Source organism: Crocuta crocuta, unplaced genomic scaffold, assembly GCF_008692635.1.
Source record: "Crocuta crocuta isolate KB4526 unplaced genomic scaffold, BGI_CrCroc_1.0 scaffold118, whole genome shotgun sequence".
In the NCBI taxonomy this organism is placed as follows: Eukaryota; Metazoa; Chordata; class Mammalia; order Carnivora; family Hyaenidae; genus Crocuta; species Crocuta crocuta.
In genome coordinates, this window is record NW_027551558.1 from 7,199,485 (window position 1) to 7,225,785 (window position 26,301).

At 39.7% G+C, this 26,301-nt stretch overlaps 2 protein-coding genes across 6 annotated transcripts in view; one reads left to right on the top strand and one right to left on the bottom strand.

Moving 5' to 3' along the window:
- The window catches only part of REV1 (REV1 DNA directed polymerase), a 64,391-nt gene extending 40,111 nt beyond the window's left edge, over nucleotides 1-24,280 (top strand). For 4 of the 5 annotated variants that reach the window (XM_077749252.1, XM_077749253.1, XM_077749255.1 and 1 more), the window contains 14 exons: nucleotides 675-803; nucleotides 3,026-3,180; nucleotides 5,790-5,909; nucleotides 10,989-11,209; nucleotides 11,482-11,654; nucleotides 17,537-17,639; nucleotides 18,709-18,862; nucleotides 19,098-19,300; nucleotides 20,526-20,759; nucleotides 21,767-21,887; nucleotides 22,665-22,885; nucleotides 22,986-23,142; nucleotides 23,421-23,523; nucleotides 23,877-24,280. In XM_077749252.1, the coding sequence (XP_077605378.1) occupies nucleotides 675-803; nucleotides 3,026-3,180; nucleotides 5,790-5,909; nucleotides 10,989-11,209; nucleotides 11,482-11,654; nucleotides 17,537-17,639; nucleotides 18,709-18,862; nucleotides 19,098-19,300; nucleotides 20,526-20,759; nucleotides 21,767-21,887; nucleotides 22,665-22,885; nucleotides 22,986-23,142; nucleotides 23,421-23,523; nucleotides 23,877-23,988 (2,206 nt within the window). In that variant the 3' untranslated portion in view covers nucleotides 23,989-24,280. Of the gene's footprint in view, nucleotides 1-78; nucleotides 167-674; nucleotides 804-3,025; nucleotides 3,181-5,789; nucleotides 5,910-10,988; nucleotides 11,210-11,481; nucleotides 11,655-17,536; nucleotides 17,640-18,708; nucleotides 18,863-19,097; nucleotides 19,301-20,525; nucleotides 20,760-21,766; nucleotides 21,888-22,664; nucleotides 22,886-22,985; nucleotides 23,143-23,420; nucleotides 23,524-23,876 lie in introns of those variants that run through there. The other variant, XM_077749256.1, reaches the window with a different exon arrangement.
- A 211-nt stretch (nucleotides 24,281-24,491) lies between these two features.
- The window catches only part of EIF5B (eukaryotic translation initiation factor 5B), an 89,970-nt gene continuing 88,160 nt past the window's right edge, over nucleotides 24,492-26,301 (bottom strand). Inside the window, exon 24 of the mRNA XM_077749258.1 lies at nucleotides 24,492-25,956. Within this exon, the coding sequence (XP_077605384.1) occupies nucleotides 25,849-25,956 (108 nt within the window). The 3' untranslated portion in view covers nucleotides 24,492-25,848. The remainder of the gene's footprint in view (nucleotides 25,957-26,301) is intronic.

A 26,301-nucleotide genomic window follows, 5' to 3' on the forward strand; every position in this document is an offset into this window, starting at 1 on the left:
AGACACGCAAAAGATTTAAAATTTACCATTTTCAATTAGGTCCCTCAAAGTTCTGGAACCCTGGCTCCTGCCCAGAGTGATGTCCTACCATATACAATGCTGTTGGCATCTCAACCACTGTGGAGCCACTTCAGGAGCATGGAATTGGTCAATTGGGAATTGGGTGGTAATAGGATGAGTACATTTTGTCTGTTTGTCACATAGCACTGTTTTGTGTAGTTCTTTCGTTTATATTCTTTGTCTTTGGGGGATGAACCCTGGCCAAATCGTGCCATGTGTTAGGGGAAGAAAACCTCTTTTTGACAGCACATTCCTGCTCTGTGGTGGTTGTGATATCACCAGCATATGGCATGCTGGCATCTCTGCAAAGGGGCCAGAGGTCTGAGTCTTAGGAGAAATCTTCAGATACAGACAAGAGCCAAACCTGGTCTTTTAATAACCTTTTTGGCACATCTACACGTCATTTACACTAATCAGAAAATTGTGCATTTTTCCTTTGGGGGGGAACAGACTTGATGTTTTTTTAATGCTTGTTGTTTATACCTAATGAAAATTGAGTTAAACGAAAAGTATATATTACTGGCATGGGGACATACTGTCAACATTTGATATTTGATTTTGCATTTGAAAGTTATTCCTAGTATAACATTCATCGTGTTGTATTCTTTCTCTAGACAAGTTGGCATTAAGAATGGAATGTTTTTTGGGCAAGCTAAACAACTTTGTCCTAATCTTCAAGCTGTTCCATATGATTTTCATGCATATAAGGAAGTTGCACGAACAATGTATGAAACACTGGCAAGGTACAGCATATTCCACAGTTACTTTCATGTCTGTGCTTTTCTTCTTATATCTAATAATGAAGAGAGTCCAGCTTTCTGTAGGATGGGCAGGGTCATATTTGCTAGACTCTTACCTCTTTTGGTGTCCCAATAATCAGTAGTCAGTCTTAAGGGACATGCTTGCATTGCTCAAACTGTTTAGGTTCTTTCTGATGGAGGTGTGAACAGGCCCTCTTCCTGCATAACTTTAGTTCAGTGGCTCTCATTTTCTTCCCATGGAACCCGTACAGATGAAAGGTTGGCATTTTTTAACCTGGTTATTTTCATTTATTACACTTAAGTTATAGTTTTGTTTATAATTAGATAAATGGGTTAACAAGTAGAGACTCTAAAACCATTTATCTTCTAAAATCATGAGATCTGCCAAAAGTTAGTTTTTAAGTTAGCTTTTAGTGTAGTTTCAGGGTGGTTGATTAGTTGGCTTAAGAAAAGGGAGTTAATTTTTATTTATAGTGTAGAAATATTTAATATTCAAAACCCAAAATTTAAAACATATGGCAGACCATGGATGCTCTGAAGCAGGAGTCAGCATATTTTTTTCTATAAAGGGCTAGATAAGGTCTGTGTTCCAGCTGTTCATCTATGGAAGCAGCCACAGACAGAAGTATTAGTGAATAGGTGTGGTTGTATTCCACTAAATATTGATTTACCAAAACTATCTGGACAGTAGGCCAAGGTCTGTCGACCTTTGGAGTATATTAATGTTCTAAGAGATATTTCTTGCACCTGTCTTCACCTCTTCCTCTCCTTTCTTATGCATCATTTTGAATATCTGTTTATTATCTATTAAATACAAACAGCTGTTGATGATGCTGGTCCTACAGAGAGGAATGAGATTCAATCTCTGATCAAGAGAGAAAGAAGATAAAAGGAACAGATGATGTCATCTGGTACTAGTATGTAGGTCTGTGTGCTGAATGATAAGCCATTTATAATCACAGCTGTCCTTAAGATCCCACATGTGGGAGTGCTGGTGTTACCAAGTGGAAAGTGTGCTTTATAAATCCTGTTCCAGAGCTGAGGTCAATAGAAGCATCCAGATAAGGGCTGAGAATGAACGACTGAGCTGGTCAGCGGTACAACTGTGTTCTGAGTATCAAGGCATTCAAGCAACTATCAGCCTAAATCTCATATCAGGAGGATTTGAGAGAGAGCCATGACAGGACTAGGGATCTCTAGTCCTGAGATCATTTTAGTTCATGAAGATGTTGTCAGTGACGTGTGGCTTTGCTTTGGGGAAAAAAAATTCACAGTGTTATTCTCCTACCACTCTTTGGAAATCCTGCCTCGTCTTCATACTCTGTGCCTCAGATTAGCTTTCACTCTGAAGCAAAGTTCCTCATATCAGGTGCACCTTTCTGCTCTTCCCTTTATTTAGGTGTAAATATAACACTCCTTTCTTAAATGAATACAGATATTCATTAACCTGCAATAAGATGTAGGTGAGATGACGCATAGTATACATTACCATGTAGATTATTGAAGACGCATTTTTGACCTTGGTTGCCTTCCATTTGTGGTCCACATATTTAATTAGCTTTGGAACCACACAACAACTCTGCTCTTCCTCTTCCGCTTCTCTAGCTGATTAAAACAAGGCCTTTGTGTCATAGATGATAACCAAAACCCACAGTATTTCCACATTCAAGGAATGTCATCACTGTCTTTAAAGACAGATATTCGGGTTGATTGGCCTTTATATCCTGTATCCTAGGTCTGCTACACTGAAAGGTCTTTAATTGTGGTATTTTTGTTTAGGAAATCATCAATTACTTACTTAATTTGTGTAAATTTTCTGTCTGTTTGGGATTCTGGTAAACCATGCTTGAAAATGTTTTAGATCAAATGTTGTGGCATTTCTGATTCACCCACTAATTTTCAGCTGTTCAGAGCTTTACAGTATAGAGCTTTTCAGTATAGAGAAACTAGAATGATAATTTTATTGTAATTTTGGTAGTTAATATGGAAAACGAGAAAATACTAATTAATTAATTTTACAGTTAAAAGGTGACTAATGGCACTTGGGCCAGTTTAACTAAAATGGTAATACCTTTCAGTATTTTAAGTCTTATAAGGAAATGTGAAGAAAGATGCCATTGGAAGGCTAGACTTTGCAACATTAAGTGTCTCCTAGATGGCAAGGCTGCAGCTGTGGTTCACTGCCTTTGCTCTATTGTTGATAGCTACACACATAACATCGAAGCTGTGAGTTGTGATGAAGCACTAGTTGACATCACTGAGATCCTTGCAGAGACCAGACTTACTCCTGATGAATTTGCAAATGCTGTCCGCATGGAAATCAAAGACCAGACTAAATGTGCTGCCTCTGTTGGAATTGGTTAGTATCCAACTTAACTCATACAATTCATTTTACTCGAAGTATTGCTTTGTGATCATTGACTATCATTTAATTTTTAGGAGTGATTTTTTTTTAGTTTTTTTTCTTACCATACCACATAGGCCTCTGACTTCTAAAACTGGTCTTAGCATCACTCATATTTGTGTAATACGTGAGATAAAAGGGTTGGAAATGCAAGTCAGTGATTGATAATGATACCTTTTGGATAAACAAGTTGGAGTATCTTAGTTTTTCAAAAATGGGGGGAATTGAATTCAATATTTGTAAATATACTCTTTAAAAAATATTTTTTAATGTTTATTTAATTTTGAGAGAGAGCGAACAGACCACAAGTGGGGGAAAGGCAGAATGAGAGGGAGACACAGAATCCGAAGCAGACCCCAGGCTCTGAGCTGTCAGCCCAGAACCTGACGTGGGGCTCTAACCCATGAACTTAGATCATGCCCTGAGCCCTAAGTCTGACACTTAACCGACTGAGCCACCTGGGTGCTTCCATAAACATACTCTTTTTTAAGTGAACTGAAGCCTTATTTAAAGCAGTATGATGGGGTATGAGGGGTGGATTTGGAGTTAAGTGTTACTGAATCTTGTAATCCAGTTACTTCCTGAACTTCAGTGCCCTAGAGTGCTCCACCAGTCCTGTCTTCACTCTCAATTCCAGAAGTCACCCTTCTCAGCCAGTGCCCTCAGTGATTGCCCCATCTCTCCCCCCTCCTTATCTGTTTTACATCTAATCCGTGTGCTTTGTTTCCTCAGCTGTGCCCTCTGGAGCCCTCTTTGTCATACCTCAACTTCTCTGAGTCACCTCCTCCTTTCTGAACATACTCAACAGCTCCTGACAGGATACCTCTTTACTTGGATTCTCTCAAGTACTCTGTATGTCCCAGGTTTGGGAGGTAGCTTGTCACTCGCTTCCAACCACCACTCTTCCATTCTCCTTCAGAAATCCTTCATCTGAAGTTCCCTGTCTCATTTGTACCCTTGGGACTTTTAGTTTATGGAGAGAACTGAGTGATGACCCAGAGCAGCCAGTGCTGTGGAAAGGTTTTTATTTCTTAATACTTCCTGAGAGGAGGAGAAGGCATGACACACCACACAGGGCCACAAAACAGGGGAAGCCCCCAGTTTTGGTCAGGAGGCAGAAGCAGGAGCGAGAGGGAATCCTAGGTCGGAGCCTATATTGGGGTTTCTGTGGGAAAAGCTGGACAGAGCACAGTAAACAGCTTTGGACTGGTTACTGTGGATAATCCTGTTATCTTAGGGCTATAAGCAGAGATGTCTAGTTGCCTGGTACTTTGGCCCTGGGATGATTTACGGCAGGAAAATAACTGTTTTTATGTGTGAGCTTGATAAGGAGGTGGTTGGGAATGCCTGGCTTGCATAGGAGAGGTGTTGATCCCAGGGGAGCTGTTTACCGTCCTTGGGAACCAGCTAGCCCTCTCCCCAGCCAGCAAGATTTTTAAGATGTCAAAACATGGTATCATAAGATACAGAAAACTAAAAACATGATTAATACATTCATAGCATTCTTCCTGTTACTAGCTAGCTAGTCTACCTTTCTTCTCCCGTGTTTGGCCTGCAGATCCTTCTCAACGTTCATTTAGGGCTTATTTTCTGTATTCCAGAATCTGGCATGGGTTTCGTTGTTTGTTTTAACTTACACTTCTTTCTAATTTACAGGTGTGACAATATGAGTGTAGCACATTCTTTTAAGTTTAAGCACATAATTAAAATGAAAATCCCACATGATATTTCCATTCCTAAACCTCCTTTGTCTCTCCACAATTCACCACTTTTATCATTTTGTTGTGACTTTACAGAACTTTTTCTCTTCATGAATATCTACATATCTACCCTAGGAAAACATGTCGTTGTTACATAAGTCTTCTATTAGACCAAGGCATGTCCTTTTTAGATGTCTTTCATAAATTAGGAAATTTTATTATTCACATAGTAGTTTACCTGACAACCTCCTCTCAGACCCCTGACACCGTCTCTGTCCCCGGTAGCCTTTTCCTCTGCTCTGCTTTACTTCTCCAGGTCCACACCACACCTGGGACTTCACTGTCATTGTCTGTCTTTGTTTTTAAGATGCTCATACCCTCAATTTCTGCTGCGCATTTTCTGATTATGTAGGGAACTTTGGGTTCCTTGAACTCCCTTCTTCCTCCCCCCAACCCCCATCCCTCCATTCAGTAGCATTCCTTTGGCTTTATTTCCCTGCTGAGCCTGGAGGCATTTGGTGGGAGGATCTAATTTCTGATCATTGCCTTCAGTGCCTGTAAACTTCCAATCATAAGACTAGGAATGTTTTTTCTGTTCCTTTACCAGGGTAGTAGGTGTTGAAATGACACTTTGGAACAAAGGGAAGCCTCTATCCAGTAACCATGTGAATTATAATCTTTCATACTTAACAAATTTCTGCCAATATTGTACTGTATTTGAAATGACCAGAATTGAAAATTATTTTTCATTGTTTTTGGAAGAAATTGGATAGGTAACCTGTCTGTAGATGTCTTTTTTAAGAAATTTAAAAATAGTTGTGATGAATATTTCTTGAACACCTTTTTTTTTTTTTCACTTCATAGGTTCTAATATTCTTCTTGCTCGAATGGCAACTAGAAAAGCAAAACCAGATGGGCAGTACCACCTAAAACCAGAAGAAGTAGATGAATTTATCAGAGGTCAGCTAGTTAGTAATCTGCCAGGTAAACACAGATCTGTGCTTTTTTTTAACTTTCATATATTGTAAACATTTATCAGTGCTTTTCATAGTTTTGTAACATAACTCTTTTCCAAAACCTGATTAATTATTTGTTATCCATGATTGAGTGCCATGAGAAACAGAATTTGAAATTCTGCAGGGAGTAATCCTTATCAGGACCTACATGTTACCTTTTACTTGTTTCTCACATCTTTTACTTTAAATATTTCTCAACTGACAAGATCAGGGAATTCTAAGAAGTCATTTTAAATATGATTAAATTGACATTTGGCCCTTTAGATAAATCATAATTGAAATTGTGTACTTGTAAGCCAAGTACAAAGTTTTGAAAATCGATCCCCCTATTTATAAAATTATACTGCTGCACTTGTGATAAGTTTCTGAGTTTAGTAAGCAAATTGCTTTAAAAGTAGAAAATGTATGAATCATATTAGGAAGAATAAAACCTAAAGACGAAATATTATGTTTTGGTAACTAAGAGGTTGAAATAAAATGTCTATCTCCACCTTTCACTGCTAAGGGCCAGGATGTTTAGTTATTTTAGATTTTTGTGTGGTTACTATGTGGCTAACAAACCTAGCATGTAAAAATCTTTCCATAGAGAAATCATCAGATATAGTTAATTATAACAGAAACAGTTGCCCTTTTGAGGCCCGGAATAGGTGGAATTTTTTTGTATGTGTAGGACAGTTTATTTCACAGTAATTAAATACTTAGATTTTCTTGCTATTGTAGATACCTTTTTTTTTTTTTTAAGTTTTCATTTTGAGGAAGGGAGAGAAAGAGAATGTGCACGGGGGAAGGGCAGAGCGAGAGGGAGAGAGAGAATCCCAAGTAGGCTCCACAGTGTCAGCACAGAGCCCAAAAGTGGGGCTCAAACCCATGAACCGCAAGATGATGGATGACCTGAGCTGAAACCAAGAGTCAGATGCTTAACCAACTAAGCTACCCAGGTGCCCCAGTAGATTGATACTTCTTTCTAAGAAATGTCTCTGAGGGCAATTGGGTGGCTCATTTGGTTAAGTGTCGGACTCTTGATCTCAGCTAAGGTCTTATCTCAGGGTCGTGAGTTCAAGCCTTTTGTTAGGCTCCATGCTGGGCATGAAGCCTACTTAAAAAAAGGAATTCAAGGTTTTTATGTTAGCCATCTCTGTTAGTTTGCTAAGGCTACTGTAACAAAATGCTACAGACTGCATGGCTTTAGTAATGGAAACTTATTTTCTCAGGATTCTGGGGGCTAGAAGTCCAAGATTGAGTTGTCAGCAGGGTGGTTTCTTCTGAAGCCTCTTTCCGTGGCTTGTAGATTGACTGTCTTCTCCATGTTGTCACAAGATCTTTTTTCTTTGTGCGTCTGTATCCTAACCTTTTCTTACAGGGACACCAGTCCTAAGGATTAGGAGTCACTTGTATACGACCTCATTACTGTACTTACCTCTTTCAAGGCCCTGTCTCTAATTATAGTTACATTCTGAGGTATTGAGTGTTAGAAGGAGACACAGTTCAGACTATCACCATCTTCTTTAAACCGAGTCATTTTTGTTGGTTTGGTTGGGGTTTTTTTGTTTGTTTTCTTTTGGTTTTGTTTGTTTTTACAAGAAATAGAGTTTTTAGTTCCTGAACCTGGTAATCTTCCCTTTCACTTTCATTTGTTTCCTGGCCAGAAAGATTTTATTTCTTGAAGGGCAGTTTCTGAAGTTCCATGCCCTGGTCGAAATCTCATATATACACAGCATCAAATTTCCTAAGGGATGTCCAAAATATAGTGAGGGGTGGCAAGATTGGTTTCTTCTGTCAAGCCATCTTCCCTTGTGGCCTCCTCTCTTCAAAACCAGGTTGTATCCACCCAGAATTCTTCATGTGAGTTCCATATGTCGATAGACTTTTACCAATATCCCAAATTCTTAGATAAATTTAGAACATTTCAGGTATGCACAATGTCACTCTTTGCTATTGTTAGGCTTGTCTTGAAGACGGCAATATAATCCTCTTTTCCCAAAGTGTTCTTCACAGAATACAGGCTATTGCTTTAATAAAAAGACTTCACATGTGTGTGGGAAGCATCCCTGGTGGAGGCACACATAGTAAAAGTTGAGAATTGTTGCAGTAACCTACTTATTTTTGTTAAGTAGTCATTTCCCAAAGATATTTGAAGATGAATAGATAGTGCCTATTAACATCTTGTGGAATGTGCTGTGAGGAGATTCTGCTCTCTGGCCAATAGCCAGAAGAAACTTGGGATGAATGAACACACCTCCCCCATTGTCCTCTGCAAGCTCTTTTTGGCCCTCTGTGCCCTTAAATGTGTACATTGCACACAGTTGTGTAGCAGAGTTTATACAGTTATTGTCTTCCTACCTAAGTAGGAGAAAACACATTTTTGGTAAGTTTATGTTTTAGGAGACTATAGAATAAAGAATATATGTTACACTAACAAATTACCTAATGAAATGTTTTTATTTAAAGAAAGGATTGTCCACAACAGTTATTTAAATACAGTAGCCACTTCTCCAAGTTCTTTGGATCTTTGCAAGGCTTTTCACCTTATGTGTGTACCTTGATTGAAGGACCTGGTGCCACCTGGGTTTGGGCACCTGGCCTACTGTTGCCATCTCTTTTGCTGCTCTCAGAGAAACACTATGAACATGTGGGTGTACAGAAAGATCTGTGCTGTTCTGATACAGGAACTAAGTGAAGTTAGGAAAATTTAAAGTTTAATTGCAGTCAAATAAAATTCAGTTCCTCATCTGCACTAGTCCCATTTCAGTGCTCAATAGCCACCACGCATGGCAGGTGCCTACTGGATTGGACAGCACAGATAAAGAAAATTTTAATCATCATAGAAAGTTCTGCTGAATAGTGTTAATTTAGATGATGAAAACTTTATTCTTTGAAATTTTATTCTTCTGTGTTACTATTGTACTGCCAGTTCTGAATGCCAGGGGAAGAGACCTTACTGGCTATTTTTAATCTGGAATAGTAGTTCCCCTTCAAGGACAGATACTAAATCTTTGTCCCAGTGGCTAGACCGGGAGCTTCTGCATCTTTTTTTTTTTTTTTTTTTTTTTTTCTCCTTGCTTGGTTCTAGGCTAGCATATTTTCTTTCACTTTCCTTTCTAGGTGGCTGCACTCAGTTTGAGCCTCAAGACCCTATTACTTTGTCCCCTAGAGGTGCCTCCTTTCCTTACAAATACTTAAACATGATGCAGTCAGTTAAACTAGCAAACCTCTTAGGGTTTTGGTGCTGATTAATTTTTCCTCCCCACTCATTATGGTAGGGGTTAGAGGTGGGCTGTGCCCCCACATGCTTCCCTCTCCTGTTCAACCTCAGGGCCATTCCATTTCATTAGATGAGCTTACAGCAGACAGGATCTTTTGTTTCTCCCCAGAGGGACAGTTTACTTAGATTAGGTTGATTGTTTTTAATTTGGTGATATTTAATATGATAGCCTTTCTTTTGTACCTATTAGCTAATAATCTGTTCCACTGTATTGAAGATAAAGAAACAATAGGTTTTCCTCCTGCCCTACCACCACACACACAGAATTAATTGAGGATTATTGCCTCTTGCTGATTTTATAAGTCAGAGCATATCAGCAATTCTCTAGATCTCTAAGGGAAATATTATGGTCATGTTTGAGTAAAACGAGAGTTTTACTCTCGTTTGAGAGTAGGGCAGTAGTGGGAGAGAGAAATAGAAACAAAAACCTTTCCTGAACCCGAATAGTGTGTCGTGTCTGACTTTGGCCAGTCTAGTGCCTGATTTGTTTCTTCCCTTGGGTTTCTCCTCCCATCATGAAAAATAATAAGATAGGTTTCACTTAGTGTTTCACCTTTTTGTAAATGGTATTCCTCTGGCAGATTTCATTCTTTTTAAAGCTGACTCTGGTATTCTTGTTCTCTGTTCTTACTTGAACTTTAAAATGGCACAGATGGGAGGCAGCACCCTTAACACCTTTCATCTAACTTCATGAGGGAATACCTTTTCCCACCTCCACAGCCATAGATCTCTTGTAGAGTTGGCAGCCTCCTAACCCTGGTAACTGCTTCAGAGAGGTTCTCCTGGCAGAGCCTGGACTAGACCAGTTGTCCTTCTGCTGAAGACCACTGAGAGAGTAGCCACTGGAAGAATGAGAATCAAGTGATGAACATACCAGACTTCACTCTGAGCTCTCCACCAAGCTCCTGCAGAAGACCAGAAACAGTCTTTTCCCCATTACTGATGAGGTGGAAATTACTGATTTGATGGTGCGGAGACCATTGTGATAAAGATTTTAGTTTCCCTAGGTTACTCTTAAATATCTCTCCTAGATATGTGTACCTTTGTTAAGGTCTTGGGCAAATTGAGAGCGGCAGAACTCATCAGCATCCTCCAGGTGAGGCTCAAACCTTGAGTTTGGAAGAGGACACAGGGACCGTGCCACATGCAGGAGGGCTGAGTCCTTTTCGGGGAGATCATCTCTGTTGATAAAAGAAATCTGTCTTGCCCTTGCCGCCACTTTGTTTGTTTAGGAACCTTCATCCCTGGGTCACTTTGTCCAGTATGACAGCAATAATGTTTTTAGGTTTGGACCAGTATTGTAAGTTCTCGTTTTAGTTTACATTCATAATAAGTGAGGCTGAAGGTATCATGAGGTTTCGCCATCACTGAAATCGTAGTAGAATTCCTATCACTCGTTAGTCCCTCACATGTCTGTAAGTCATACTATAGACCTGTTTAAACAGGTCTGTAACTTCATTAATTTATTCCGTGATTAAGATAGAAATCTTAATGTTACTCAGTAATAAAGAAGGCATTCTTTTGAGAACTTACCTAGTTACACGTATTTGAGAGGGTTCACCTATATGTGAAGCTCAGATTGAGAAATAGATTCTAGAAATACTTTACTAGCGTTTGCACTAAAAAATTCTTTAACCTTTGAGAAGCTTCAATTATGTCACTTAAAAATTTTAAGAGAAATTAAACTAGTTGTTTTTTGGATGAATAACAGTTCTTTAACATTGCTGAACTGTTTTTAATGGCTTATGTGCAGAATTAAAGAACTATGCGTATCTCCTTTTCTAGGAGTTGGACGTTCAATGGAATCCAAGCTGATGTCTTTGGGAATTAAAACTTGTGGAGACTTGCAGTATATGACAATGGCAAAACTCCAAAAAGAATTTGGTCCCAAAACAGGTCAGATGCTTTATAGGTTCTGCCGTGGTTTGGATGATAGACCGGTTCGAACTGAAAAAGAAAGAAAATCTATTTCAGCTGAGATCAACTATGGAATAAGGTTTACCCAGGTACTGATCTCTTAACGACTTTTCTCCATTTATTTACTCTATCTTTTTACATAGTCCCCTCTTTGCAACTAGACCATAGACTCTTGATGCTTGACATGAAGACTTTACACTCTTGCTGTTTCTATGGCTTGCAGAATGTTTGTTTTTAATAGATACTTACTTAGCAGGATATAAATAGTATAAATGTTTGGTTTTGAAAGTGAAAATATTTGAGAATTGTTTGGTATCTAAGAAAATAATATGGGAGATCTTCTGTGTTTGTCTCTCCATAGCCAAAGGAAGCAGAAGCTTTTCTTCTGAATCTCTCAGAAGAAATTCAGCGACGACTTGAGGCTGCTGGCATGAAGGGTAAACGCCTGATGCTCAAAATCATGGTACGAAAGCCTGGAGCCCCTGTAGAAACTGCAAAATTTGGAGGCCATGGAATTTGTGATAATATCACCAGGTAAGCTGATCTTTAAAGGAGTTTGGATAATTGATATTTTGGTGCAGGTGATATAATTAATAGAAAATGAAGAAAACCAAGGAAGGGTATGAATAAAGATTTCTGAACTCTGAGGATGTCTGGTACTCTGCAGCGCCTGGCCTCAGCCCAAGGCCATTGCAGCTGTATCACTGCCCTCCAGTTCGGCTTGTCACGTGAACCTTTGTGTCTCACCTTCGGCAGGGTCTTCAGGCTGTTGACTTCACTGCACAGACAGGACAGGGAAAGGCTAAGACCTGCCACTGTGGCGACGGTTGTGGATGGTGACAGGGTCTAGGAGGGGAGGGTCAGTACAGTGATTCAAAAAATGATTTTAATGAGACATTTGCTTTATATAGGGACGTGTAGTTTCTGTTCCTGAAACAATTACTGTAGTCTCTGAAAACTGATAGAAAGCATTTAAAACCCTCTTTTATTAAATGTGAGGGCCACTAATATGAAACTTCCCGTGAAGTTTCATAATATGAAAATACTTGATTTTGGGGCGCCTGGGTGGCTCAGTCGGTTAAGCGTCTGACTTCAGCTCAAGTCATGATCTCACAGTTCGTGGGTTCGAGCCCCACGTCAGCCTCTGTGCTGTTAGTGGACAGCTAGTTCAGAGCCTGGAGCCTCTTTCAGATTCTGTGTCTCCCTCCCTCTCTGACCTTCCCCTGCTCACACACTCACTCTCTCTCTCAGAAATAAATAAAACATTATAAAAAAAAAAAAGTATTTTAAGAAAGAAAAGAAAATACTTGATTTTGTATGCCATCTTATAACACATGGTACACTGTGTTTTAATTTTATCTGTCAAATCAACCAAAGCTTTGAGACTTCGGACCATGGAAGCCACACATAAGGGATTGTTTTTAAAAAAAAAGGTTTAGTTAAGGATTATTAGTTCATGCTAGCCATGGAAGTTTATGTTTGCATGGATGGTGATGTTGCCAGAAGTCACAAGAGGGACCGCCTTCCCTCACAGGAAGCTTCCAGCTTTGTCATTCATGCATTTGTTCACCATGAAAACAGGCATTAGAAATTATACTTTAAACATGTTTATAAAATACCTTTTTTATGTAGTTGGTAATCTTTATTTTATTTACCTATTTTTAAAAATGCTTACTCGTTATTTTGAGAGACAGCAAGCATGAGCGGGCAGGAGCAGAGAAAGGGAGAATCCCAAGCAGGCCCCACAGTCAGCACGGAGGTTGACCCAGGGCTGGAACTCAAAGCATGAGATCATGAGCTGAGCCAAAACCGAGAGTTGGGTGTTTGAGCCACCCAGGCACTCCTGTATTTAACCTATTTTAATCAACATTGTGATGTATCTATATTTCAGATGCTGTATTAGTTAAATACAGTGTTAGTGGTCATTTCTATAACAAGCTGGTTATGAGGCCCTAACTGTGGAATAGTGATCTTTTTCCACATGGTTTCTGTGGGAAAATCAGCTCTAGTTTATTAATACCTTTTCTGGGAATGTAACATAGAACCTGGTTTGAACAAGATACATGGAAAGGATCATCCAAAAACTAAATACTTTTTCTTTGGAAAGAGAAGTGGCAGTAGAGTGTCCTCTTGTCATGTGTGCATTTTTAAATGTCTTCTACTTACTAGCATTGTATGTTTTAGTGCATCAGCAGTACCTGGGGGCTTACTCTGTCTCATCTTAGTAAGAAAGTCAGCCTTCATTTAATCCTTTTTGGAGAATCCAGTTACCCCAAAAATGTAATTATAACATTAAAAAAACTAGGATTAATTATACTGTACCGCCTGCCTCCCCGGCCCCAGTTGAGGACACTATTCAGCCTTTTTTGGAAGCACGTATTCGCTTGCTGCTGTTGGTATTTGTTCCATTTTGTCTTGAACTTAAAATGTTTTAGTATGAAAATTTTAAACATATTTAAAAGTAGAAATAATAGAACTGTTGTGAACCCATTACCTGATTCCAACAGTTGCTGTCAGCTTCTCTGATACTATCCTTCCTCCCCTTCTCCCAGTGATTTTGAAGTGAATCTCCTATAGTGTCTCGTTTCTTCCACAGATATTTCAGTGTTTGTCTCTAACAAGGTGAGGACTCTTTGTTTAGTGACCACAGGATAGCCCAGAACCTGCTATGTGGGGGCGCCTGGGTGGCCCAGTCAGTTAAGCATTCGACTTATGCTCAGGTCATGATCTCACAGTTTGTGAGTTCAAGCCCTGTATCTGGCACTGTGCTGACAACTCAGAGCCTGGAGCCTGCTTCAGATTCTGTCTCCCTCTCTCTGACATACCCCACTCATGTGCCTACGCTCTCTCTCTCTCTCAGAAATAAACATAAGAAAAAATTTTTTTAATGTTTAAAGAATAAACCTGTGTATAGCTGGTAGTAAAGTGTACTTTTACTGTGCCCTTAAAATACTAACTTTGGATAAGATGATAATGAAAAAGAACATATGATGAATCAGAACAAATATAATTTTATAAATGTTACCAACATGCAGATCAGTTGTAAACCATTAACTTAAACTTAACATTTTGGTGGTGGTATAACTGCCTGGGGAAGGCTTTAGGTGAGGGATTATGAAATATTGTAACACTGACCTTATATTTCCTCTAATTTGGGGGTTGACACACTGTTTCTGAGGGCCATATCCACCCTTGGGTCTGTTTTTATGTGGTCTTTGTGAGCCCGGAATGATTCTTCTGTGAAAGTTTGTAAACATTGAAGACTATGTGAGAGGGACCTCAAAGCACAGGTGATCTATTCTCTGGCTCTTTACAGAAACAGGCTGTGGGCATCTGCTGTAGTCCCTGCTGAAGTACTGATGAGCCGAGTTAAGCAGTGGTACTCCACAGTCCATCCATGATTCTGTTACCTCTTATAAGGGACCCTGATCAAAAACTACATGGCAATCATGTGCCTCACAGACTCTGATAGGTTATAATACTGTAAGAGAACGGACACGTTTTAAATGTCATGCATGTCAAAGAGCCATGTTTATGTAGGTCGAGATCTGTGGCTTGATTATCACAGGAAAAATGTTGTCTTAAGTTTTCCTTTGGGCAACAACTTTTTTCCCCCTTGGAATTCATTGTGTATATATGTTTTTAATTTGAATTTTATGCACACACATAGTCCTTTGCGCTACTTCTCTTCCATTGCCTATTGCTGTTTCCCCTGTGTGCTTTCCTTTGCTCCCGGCAGTGTTAATGTTATTGTGACCATGTGCACGCTGTACGTGGAAAATCATATAGTCCAGTGTGACCTCATTCCCTATTTTGTTGAATTTGTTTTTCCTGGAGTTACTGAGCATCTTGTTTTGTTTGTTGGTATTTTTTGTGAATTCGCCATTGAGTTTATCCCCAAATTCCCTCTTAGTGTGTTTCAGTACACCAGTTAATCAGCTGGTTTGATCTTTTTTCTTGGGGCCATCCAGACTGCTAAATGCAGTCTGGGTTAGTTTAAGACCTACTGCAAAGTAGGAGTCATGGGGTGTCCTTTCTCTGATCTGTGTGGGATCCCTGGTCTCCTCTTCCTCATATCTATTGAGAAAGAATTCATTGATGTAACTTCTTTTTGAACCGGACTAACCTCATGCTCAGTAGTTTTGTTGACTTACAGGTTGTAACTTCTAGTTAGAAATTATTTCTCATTTAAAGATTCCATTGTCCTCTTTTTTTCATGATTACTCTGGAGAAGTCCAGTGTTCTTCTGATTGCCTATTCTTTACAGATCTGTTCTTTCTGGAACTTAAAGGATTTTCTCTTTTACTCAGGTTCTGAAATTTTATTTGGGCTTTATCCTTGTGCCAGGTACTTTCTCAGTATTAATTTATTATTTCTAGCAACATTTTACATTTCTGAGTATTTTTTTAAGTTCTTTGGACATTTAAATATTTATAGTATCTGTTATTTCACAGATGCAGTATTATCTTATCTCTTAAATATTCTTCTGTCCTCTTTGTGATTTGTTTCTCCAATTCCTTCTCTTTTGATTGCTTTTATATTGGAGGTTTTCTTCAACTCTGACTTCATGCCCCCCATGAAATCCTTCCATCTCCTGCCTACAGTGGGTGAGCACACGTGCAGATGGCAGCCAGCATTCTGGTTCCTCCATAGGCAGAGCAGTCTCAGTGGGAAGAGTGTGGTTTGTTTGTTTGTTTGTTTTTTAATTTTTTTTATAGTTTATTTTTGAGACCTGAGAGAGACAGAGCATGTGCAAGGGAGGGGAAGAGAGAGAGGGAGACCCAAAATCCGAAGCAAGCTCCAGGCTCTGAGTTGTCAGCACAGAGCCTGATGCGGGGCTCGAACCCACGAACCGCGAGATCATGACCTGAGCCGAAGCCGGAAGCTCAACTGACTGAGCCACCTAGGTGCCCCAGGAGTGTGCTGCTTTTGAGCAAGGTGCCTCCATCTCCCTTTGGCCGTGCATGATGTCCCCTAGCTCGCAGCATCGACATTGGCATGTAGTAAGTCCCACAGAGGAGGGGCAGTCTGTCGGTCTGGTGCATGTGCACATTCTCTTTCCCTTCTTGCCCCTTTCATTGGTACCTGACACCTCTCATCACTGTTTCTGAGGTTCTGTATCATAAATTGGCTTATCTAAAGTTGCCTTGCTTTAAGCACTTAGCAGGCATATTTGGTAACTTACCACTTACTGATAGATGCTTTCAGTATTCTGAAACATTTATGGTTAACTTATGGTTAACATTTGTCTTCTGCTCTTGTCTCCTCTTCCATTTCTATTTTTTAAGAGTTTATGCCATTTAAAGTCATTTCAAGGGGCACCTGGGTGGCTCCATCGGTTGAGTGTCCGACTTCGGCTCAGGTCATGATCTCATGGCTCGAGAGTTTGGGTCCTGCTTTGTGCTGACAGCTCAGCCTGTTTCAGATTCTGTGTCTCCCTCTCTCTCACGCTCTGTTTCTGTCTCTCTCAAAAATAAACATTTAAATAAGAAAATAAAAAATAAAGTCTGATTTCAAGACAATTTAGTGGTGTTCTGGAAATCTATAAACATGGGTTTAAACTACCATGGTCCACTAAAAATCTTTTAAGTTCTTACGTATTTATTTATGTGAAATACATGTAATTAAGGTAACAAATCAGTGGAAATAATTTTCCTTAAAAAACTGGTACCTTTCATGGATGTTCATAATGTCCTCATGATACTAAGAAAATAATATAATGAAAATAGTTTTTAGCACCTAATAATGCAGTCTCCTGTAATTCTTTCTGTAATTCTTAAACATCTAAAAGTTGTCTATTCTGGTCCTGCTGGGTTTTAGGGTGCCACCATGTTTCCTTTGTCATTGCTGTTCATGCATTTCTTCATTGATTTCTAGAGCCTCTGAGAAAAAATTGTCATGCACGTAATTCACATGTTGAAATTATGTACTGGCTTTACTTCACACATAATAAGAGTCGAGTCAAAAACTGAAACAGGGAATTTATCTTCCTTTTATACCTCAACATAGTCTTGGAACCTAAAACTTCTCTTGGAATCTAAAACTTCATATTTATATTCATGCTTTAGATGCAAAATAATATTTGTATTTGTATATGCATTAACTAAAATACATCTTTTCCAAAAATGTTTTCCAGTTTATTTTTAGTTGGCCAGGTCTTCATTAACCTGTATCTCAAAGTCCCAGTGTTATGTATGGTTATACCGGCTGTCAGTGTAATTGATTTGTTTTTACTGGCTTCCTCGAAGGAGGACTTTCATGTTCATTTTTAAGGACTATCTTTAGTACTTAAACTTTTTGTAACTTCTTTACAACTTTCCTGCATCTCTTTAAACTGTTCCATACTCATGAGGTACTAAGTGCATATGTATGGACTGTAGCTTTTGTTCCATTAAAGTTAATTCTGTCACTTACAGGACCATAACTCTTGACCAGGCAACAGATAGTGCAAAGATAATTGGAAAAGCTACACTAAACATGTTTCACACAATGAAACTAAATATATCGGATATGAGAGGGGTAAGTATATAACATTTTAAAATCCTTACTTTCTGTAATGCTTTTCTCACTTAATTAAGCTTGATGTGAGAATGGTCATGGCAGTGGGTAGTGGGTTTATGAGCATATTTTCAGCTCCTTTGATATAATACCAGGAGAATAGAAACTGAAAACCTCTGGACTTTCTCATCTGACCTGATCTTGTTATTTTTCAAAGAGTCAAATAGGTTCTGAAAGCTGTTTTGTTTTCTGCCTAGAATAATTTTGTATCTTGAATTTTTATTAACCAAGGGCTTATTTTACATATATTATCCTGCTTCCAGTTCTCATTCCCGTAGAAGTAGATGGGACTGTGAAGAGTGTGGAACTGCAAATAATTCTTATACCTTTAAGGTCCCTTTTAATCCAAAATTTATTCCGGTGTCTGTTGATGCTCTAGAAGGGAGAATTTATCCCCACAAACATGCCTTTGGGATGGATAGGTGAGAGAATATAAAAAAATGTAAAAACCTTAATTTTCTTAAGGATGAACCTTTGTAGGTTTCATTGGTGTGGGTATTGGTGGAAGTATTAAAGAATTACTAAGCCAGACATGATCAAAACTCCCTGAAGTACTGTTACAGTAAGGCTTTATGGTGGTGTGGGGGGCACAGTGCACCCAGAGCACTGCTCATCCCGCCCCCAAGCCCACTTGTTTAAAAAGTTCTTCATTTTAAACAGAAAAATGATAAATGAAGGTTGCAAGTAGACTGTCTCCTGTAGCATATTTTTTTAATCTTAAAAAGAATTTAGTTGATTAGAACTTCAGTAGGATATATTATAATACTTTTTTGGATTTTTCTGATTTTGAAGACATTACAGTATATCTGGATAGAATTGGATACTCCAAGATTGAGGTGAATAACTGCTTGCTAGCTAGTATAGTTTTTGTAATAAATCATGTAGAAGGCTGTTTGAATACTTTCATTTAGTCTTTTATCATAGAAATAGATCTAGAACATCTTTTTAAAAAGGAATAGCTGAGAATTGTGCTCAGTTGGATTCATATTCTTTAGTTTTCCTGGAAACATATTTTCAACTCTGGTTCTAGGTTGGGATTCACGTGAATCAGTTGGTTCCGACCAACCCAGACCCTTCTGCGTGCCCCAGTCGTCCGTCAGTTCTTTCTGGTGGGTCACACTCTGTCCTGGATCTTTTCCAAGTTCAGAAAGCAAAGAAATGCACAGAAGAGGAACACAAGGAAGGTCAGTGGTCATCACTGTGGTTTTTGCTTTGGTGCCGCTTTGATCCTTAGGAAGGCTCATTTAATACAACAGTTGTCTGGCATGGCTCTGTGACTTTTTAAAACAAAGGGACATTCTGGATTATAATGAAATCAGTAGTGTAGGTTTGTTTTACTTAAAATGGATTAAAGTAATCCATATCATCCTGTCCCTGATGATATGAAGAAGCTACTTTACGTATTTTCTATACTTTCAGTATTTCTGGCTGCTATGGATCTGGAAATATCATCTGCCTCTAGAAATTGCAGTTTCTTGCCGTCTTTTTCTACACATCTGACATCAGGTGTCAATCCTGTTACTAGCAAAGCTGAGTCTTCAGGGAAATGGAATGGTCTGCATTCTCCAGTCAGTTTAAAATCAAGACTTAACCTGAGTATAGAGGTTCCATCACCTTCCCAGGTATGTTTTTATAGTTCTGAGTATGATGTAAGGGCAAAAGCAGTTTTAAAGTAGGGATGACATTTTTAGTTAACAGCATAGCCAAGAAGGGGAGAAGGCTACTTATCAGGGTAGATCAGGGGTGGCTCATGGTGTGGTGTTTTTTTGAATTCCACATGAGAAACAATCAGGTTAGGGGAAAGGTGGTGCTTTTGAAAGATCTGCGATTCTTGGAAGTTGTAGAACATGGATGAAAGCCGTTCTACAACTGCCCATCAGTACCCACTTTACCTCTTTGTAGCAGCGGTAATCACAGGGACTCCACTCTATTCAGCAGTATTGCTTTGTGATCATCAGCAGGGGCCCATGTCTGTTTTTCTTGCAGCATTTGCAGGCCGTTCTTGCTGCAGAGTGAATGATTTTCCTAACGTAAGCTAGTAATTCCATTGGTATGGGCTGTAAATGTGGAATACTGTTGGAACTTTTGTTCCTTGGAAGGTTAAGATAGCACTTCAATATATATTGGGAAAGTCCATTTCTCTGCTTCACTGTGTAGTGGGAGGCTGAAGAAAATAGACATGCAAGCTGTGAGGCTGAGAAAGGGACAGGGGTAATCAGCTGGCATTGGGTCCCAGTTGTTGGCAAGTTATCCAAAAATAGTTGTTCCTGGCAAAGTAGATTGGCCTACCCAGCTTATGGGATTTCATTTCTAAATGAAAGTATACCGATGGGCAGAGGATTCTGGTATGTAGGCCAGAGAAAAGTTAGTTTCTAGAATCCCTTTTTTCTAACTTGCTGTTGTCAGAACTGGAAGTTACTTGTATTTGGGGGCAGATAGTCTCCTGTCTGAAAGGTAAAGTTCTGACCCTGGATTCCATTGTCTGATTCCCAAAATTTGACATACCCCGTAGGCATTGTCCCTGCCCGTGGTGGGGTCTGAGATCCGAGTTTGACAATGGCTCGGTCTGCCCCTATTGCAGTACAGATAAATTAAGTATATTTGGACTGGCCTGATCCAGTGGTACCGCCCGGAGGTGTACGCTGGTCTCTTCGGACTTTACATTACTACTGAGGCCCTAATGGCAAAAGGCCAAGACATTCCAAAAAATGTGCTGCTTCGAGGGGTCACCTTTCCTAGCCTGCTTCTCTGCACCTTGTGTTCATTATCTCAGATGTTCAAATTGAATGGTACATTAACATTCCTACCACTGAGCATGCTTTAACTTCAGACTCTGGTATTTTATAGCTCGATCAGTCTGTTTTAGAAGCACTGCCACCTGATCTCCGGGAACAAGTAGAGCAAGTTTGTGCTGTTCAGCAAGGAGAGCTGCATGGTGACAAAAAGAAAGAGCCAGTAAATGGCTGTAATACAGGAATTTTGCCACAACCTGTTGGGACAGTTTTGTTACAAATACCAGAACCTCAAGAATCTAACAGTGATGCAGGAATTAATGTCATAGCCCTGCCAGCATTTTCACAGGTAAGTTAAATTAGGGACCTTCCACCCTACATATGGTCACCCATCCTATACCAGCTCATTTCCTCTTTTCCTTTGGATCCTAAACTTGTGGTAGCTTACACCATATCCATTGGGGCCCAAGGGACTGGCTCATTTCTACATCACCTAAAGGACACGGACAGCCAGAGGAGGAGGATATGGTATGTAGGTACTTCAAACTTCCACCCAGAAGAAACATATTCTGTCCCTATTTTCTTAGCCAGGAAAGACCACTGGGACACATTTTAAATAACTACACAGAGGCAGGGCGCCTGGGTAGCTCTGTCAGTTAAGAGTTCAACTTCAGCTCAGGTCATGATCTCACAGTTCATGAGTTTGAGCCCCATGTCAGGCTCTCTGCTGTCAGTGCAGAGGCCACTTCAGACCCTCTGTCCCACTTTCTCTGCCCGTCCTTCATTCACACTCCATCAAAAATAAGCATTAAAAAAAAAAAAAGCGCTAGGTGGAGATGTACAATCATAGACTAGAGACCATCTAAGTTTGGTGGTCTGGTTTTTTTGTTTTTTTTTTTTTTAAATACTGCACATAAGCCCATTTTCTTAGATTTGCTTCTGGTTTGTTTGTTTCTTTTTGGAGAGCATCTTTTTTTTAAGTTCATTTGAGGGAGGGAGCAAATCTCAAGCAGACCCTGTGCTGTCAGCACTGAGCCCAACACAGGGCTTGATCTCACAACTGGAGCCAAAATCAAGGGTCAGAAGCTCAACTGACTGAGCCACCCAGGCACCCCGCTTCTCATTTTCTAGTGTTGCTTCTTGCCCTGCTGTTTCTGCAGTGGTTTTGGGGTGTTTTTTCTTAAAGTCAGTTCTTAGAATTTTCTTATTCTCATTCTAAAACCTTGTGAGGATTTAATGAGCTTTACTATTGAGGATTCATACAGATCAGAAAAGCAGGATTTGAAAACAAAATCTGTTTTCTGAAAAAACCGAGATGAACTCAGGTTTGACTTTGAACCCTCTCATTTCCACTAGGTGGACCCTGAGGTGTTTGCTGCCCTTCCTGCTGAGCTTCAGAAGGAGCTGAAGGCAGCATATGATCAAAGACAAAGGCAGGGAGAGAATGCCACTTACCAACAGCCGGCTGCTGCATCCGGTAAGCGTGGGAAGGGACATGCAGCACAACTGAAGATGAGAGGAACGAGGTCATTGGTAGGGTATGATTATCGTAGTAGATAATGGCCAGCGTCTAGCTGCTAATCATGTTAAGAGCTCTTTGTATTGGAGCAGGGCAAGTATATGATTGCCGGTAGTGTTGCTCTAGTCCTAGTTGGAGTTGTGCCTGTAACTTCTTAAACAGCTTTACTTTAAAAGTAGTCTGGGGGCACCTGGGTGGTTCAGTCGGTTGAGGATCCGACTCTTGATTTCAGCTCAGGTCATGTTAGGGGTGTGGGATCGAGAGCTACATCAGTGGCTCTATGCTGAGCTCTGTGCTGAGCATGGAGCCTGCTTAGGATTCTCTCCCCCTGTACTGCTCACACTCATAAATGAATACAGTGAAGGAGTGAATGAATTTATTTCAGACTAACAGATCAGAGTATAGGTTTAAACCTGAAAATCTGAATGAAGGGTTTTGAACATGCATTCCAATAATGTCTGAACTGTTGGATTTTCTTTTAACCTTTTATAGATAAGCAGTGCCCAAAAGATCAGCTTTTTAGTGCCACAAAGAAAGTGGGCACAGATTGGGGGGGGGGGGGTCTTAGAGCCTGCGCTTTCATCCAGTTACTGCCTCCAATACGATCTTGGTAAGAGGCCAGTGTCGGTGTGTGTGCGTGCACACATGCAGCGGTTATATTTAAGAGGAAGAAAAAGATCACATGGTACTCTCCAGACATAATTTGTTGAATATATCATGTTAATACTCCTTTAGTGCCAAAGAATCCATTACATCAGCTAAAACCAGCAGCAGTGAAAGAAAAGAAACGAAACAAGAAAAAAAATCCCGTCAGTTCTCCAAAAAAGATTCAGAGCCCTTTGAAAAACAAGTTGCTTAATAGTCCTGTGAAAACTCTGCCAGGGGCCTCTGGGAGTCCCCAGAAGTTGATTGATGGGTTTCTGAAACACGAAGGTCTTGCTTCTGAGAAACCTCCGGTAATATTTTTCATGCTGTTTAAACTTTGACCTTTTTCAGATCTTAATGTACTTGATATTATGTAAATATAGCATTGTTTGTCATTTGTTCTCTTAACAGGGAGAACTCTCTGCTTCCACTTCAGGTGTGCCAGGCCCTTCTGGTTTGCAGCCTGAGCCATCCGGCCATGTGAGACCCCCAGCACCCAACCTAGCAGGAGCTGTCGAATTCAGTGATGTGAAGACCTTGCTCAAAGAGTGGATAACTACCATTTCAGGTGGGCTTGACTGACATGAGGAGGCCACAGACTGAGAAGAAGTGGTTCTAAGATTTTACAACATGAACAGACTCAACTGTTACAATGTAACTCCTTTTTCTAAATCTGGTGGGCCAAAACCAGCCACCTTCTAACCTTGGACTCTCTGGGGCTGACTTTGAAAAGCTCCATACTATAGACCACTGATTGGATGTATAGAAGTCAGGGGTAGTTGTAGAGATGCAGGTCTCCTTCATGCAAAGAGGCTGCTCCTTACTGGAGGTTTTTTTCCCCTCTAGATCCAATGGAGGAAGACATCCTGCAAGTTGTGAAATACTGTACTGACCTAATAGAGGAAAAAGATTTGGAAAAACTGGATCTCGTCATAAAGTATATGAAAAGGTAAGTATTCAAAATTTTTATCCAAAGGACAAAACGGGGCATCTGACACAGCTTATTTAAGGTGAGGCATAGAGCAAGTTTGACACATGTGGGCAATCAGTTAACTGAAGAGTTAGTGAAAAGGGGGTAATGTTTATTTTGAATCCCAAGCAACTGCCAGGAGAGAGGAGATTGTTCCTCTCACAATTTATATAGTTTAAGACCATACTAAGTATACTTTGAAGTGTTCTAGGGTCTGGGCCAAAGTTGATTCTTACCTAAAAATGTTTAAAGCCCTAAGGAGATGTTAAACTGATTTCTTGGGTGGAGGAGTCAGTCTTTTTACTTAAAGTTTTCTCTTAACCCACCTTTAGGTTGATGCAGCAGTCGGTGGAATCGGTTTGGAATATGGCATTTGACTTTATTCTTGACAATGTTCAGGTGGTTTTACAACAGACTTATGGAAGCACATTAAAAGTAACATAAATATTTCCAGGGAGCCTGGTGCTCTCCGCTAGCTGTGCCATAAGTGCTTGTGAGGTATTTGCAAAGTGCATGATAGTAATGCTCTGAGTTTTTATAATTTTAAATTTCTTTTTAAGCAAGTGTTTTGTACATTTCTTTTCAATAAGTGCCAAATTTGTCAGTATTGCATGTAAATAATTGTGTTCTTTTACTGTAGCATAGATTCTATTTACAAAATGTTTGTTTATAAAGTTTTATGGATTTTTACAGTGAAGTGTTTACAGTTGTTTAATAAAGAACTGTATGTATATTTTGTACAGGCTCCTTTTTGTGAATCCTTTAGGAAGCAAATCCTGAACTGTTTATTGTGTTTAAAGGCTGAGAAACCTACAGGCCGGACTGTTAGAGGCTCCATGCTAAGCTCTGAAATTCCCGAGAGGTCCCGGACTGGGATTCTACTTGTTCCGGGTAAAGCTTCTAAATAATCTTACCACTTTGTCCCCAAGCATGACCACAGGACCATGTTAAGAAAACCTTCTTTACTTCTTCCAAGTGGAGGGATTTACATATTTTAAATTAGAACACACACATAATTGAGTATTAAGCTTTTCCTGGGAAAATTATGTCCCACAGATGGCTCAGCGGTGGTGTCTCCACCTCTGTCATCCCTAGAGAAACTTCAGTAGTATTGAAGAATTACAGATTTTTCAAATGTATATAAAGTATTTTTCTATGCTATGATAGTTATGCTATGCTGTAATACTTCAAAAATAGTTTGTAAATCTATGCCAGTGAACACTCGGGAATATTTTCTTTAAACAAACACACACCCCACATTGACTTTAACACTGTGCTCTCTCTATATATAAATAAGTCATCAGATAGTAGAGATCTGTTAGAAGAAATAATCTCACACGGACAGATTTCTTATAATGGGTAAAGGAATAGATCTTCACGTGGACTTCCCACATTCTAAAATCCAGTAACTGATAAGAACAAATCATGACACCTCTCTGTAACAACTTAGAAACACTAAGCCCAAATAACTCCCTACTTGATTGGTATATCAGGAAATGTACGCATGAGAGAATTTTTATATATCAATCTTGGTTCTAGTGTGTCTTAGAAAACCCTAACGTTAGCATGTGCTGGTACACACAAGGTAGTACACCAAAGCTGATGACTCACTCATGGAGAGAAGCTACACTAGCATGGAAGCCTAACGGAGCTCACTGGTGGATGTCTGTTTTCTTTATTGGTAGTTGAGAATTGTGCTGATTACAGTGGACTCTCAGGACTATACAAGCAGTAAATAGCAGCCAGCTAGGCTTTACACCATGGTTTCACACAAAGCAGATAAAGAATAGCAGAGTGCCTAATTTTCTATTTTAAAAAATTCCTAAGGGCATATGGCAGAAGAATGCTGGGGGAAAAAAAATCACTGTGGGAAGATAGATAGATAGATAGGCATAAATAAAGTATTTCTTACATCAAAAGAGTCCCAAGAATCACAAAATCTGCAGAAGCTTGGTTAATCAAATACTGCAGTACTGATTTAATCAGTATAAAATTGAAAGAGCTTTAGATCGGTAATAAAAATCCAAATTTGGGTTAGGGCAAACTTTAAAACAGCAGCCAGTAGAGGATTGGGAAAGGAGTGGGCAGGTGAACAGGCACATTGGAACTGTGGGGACATGTAATCGACCACTGTCAAACCAGTGTAAGTTTCTTGGTTTCTCATGGAAAACATTTTATACACCTATTTTTTTCCTTCCATACTTAAGTTCTTCAGTGTCCAGGTATATCCGTTCCATTTTTTTGTCTTGTTTTTCTTGGTGGTATTTATGACATTTAGTCCAATTCCTGCCCCATGTGGAAAAATTAGATGATTTCAAATACTTTCTTCAGCTCCACAATAAGCTGCCAGTCACTCTTCTGCATCTCATCTCTGAACCAGTCTTTGAGGGCATCGATGGACTGCCGGCTAATCTGCAAGCCCGAGGCACAAACAGGGTCAACAACAGTACAACCACCACCACGTGCCCAAAAAAAGCACACGTCCTAAGTGTGCTAGTAGGTTTCATTAAAAAGAAACCTTGGCCAAAATAACAAACGCCGTACCTGTCTGCCTTTCAGAGTAGTAAGTCTCTGCAAGCCCTAGCAGTCACTCTCTGTTAGGAGGCCCCTTCCTCAACACAGAGAAGGCCACAGAGCTCATGCCCTGACGGAGGATCCAGGCCCGTCGGACTCTAAAGTTCAAACTTCCAGCCCTCAGAGCTACTGTGTAAAGGTAACCAGAGAAGAGTTGACTCTCACTTTCTCTAAAATAGGCCA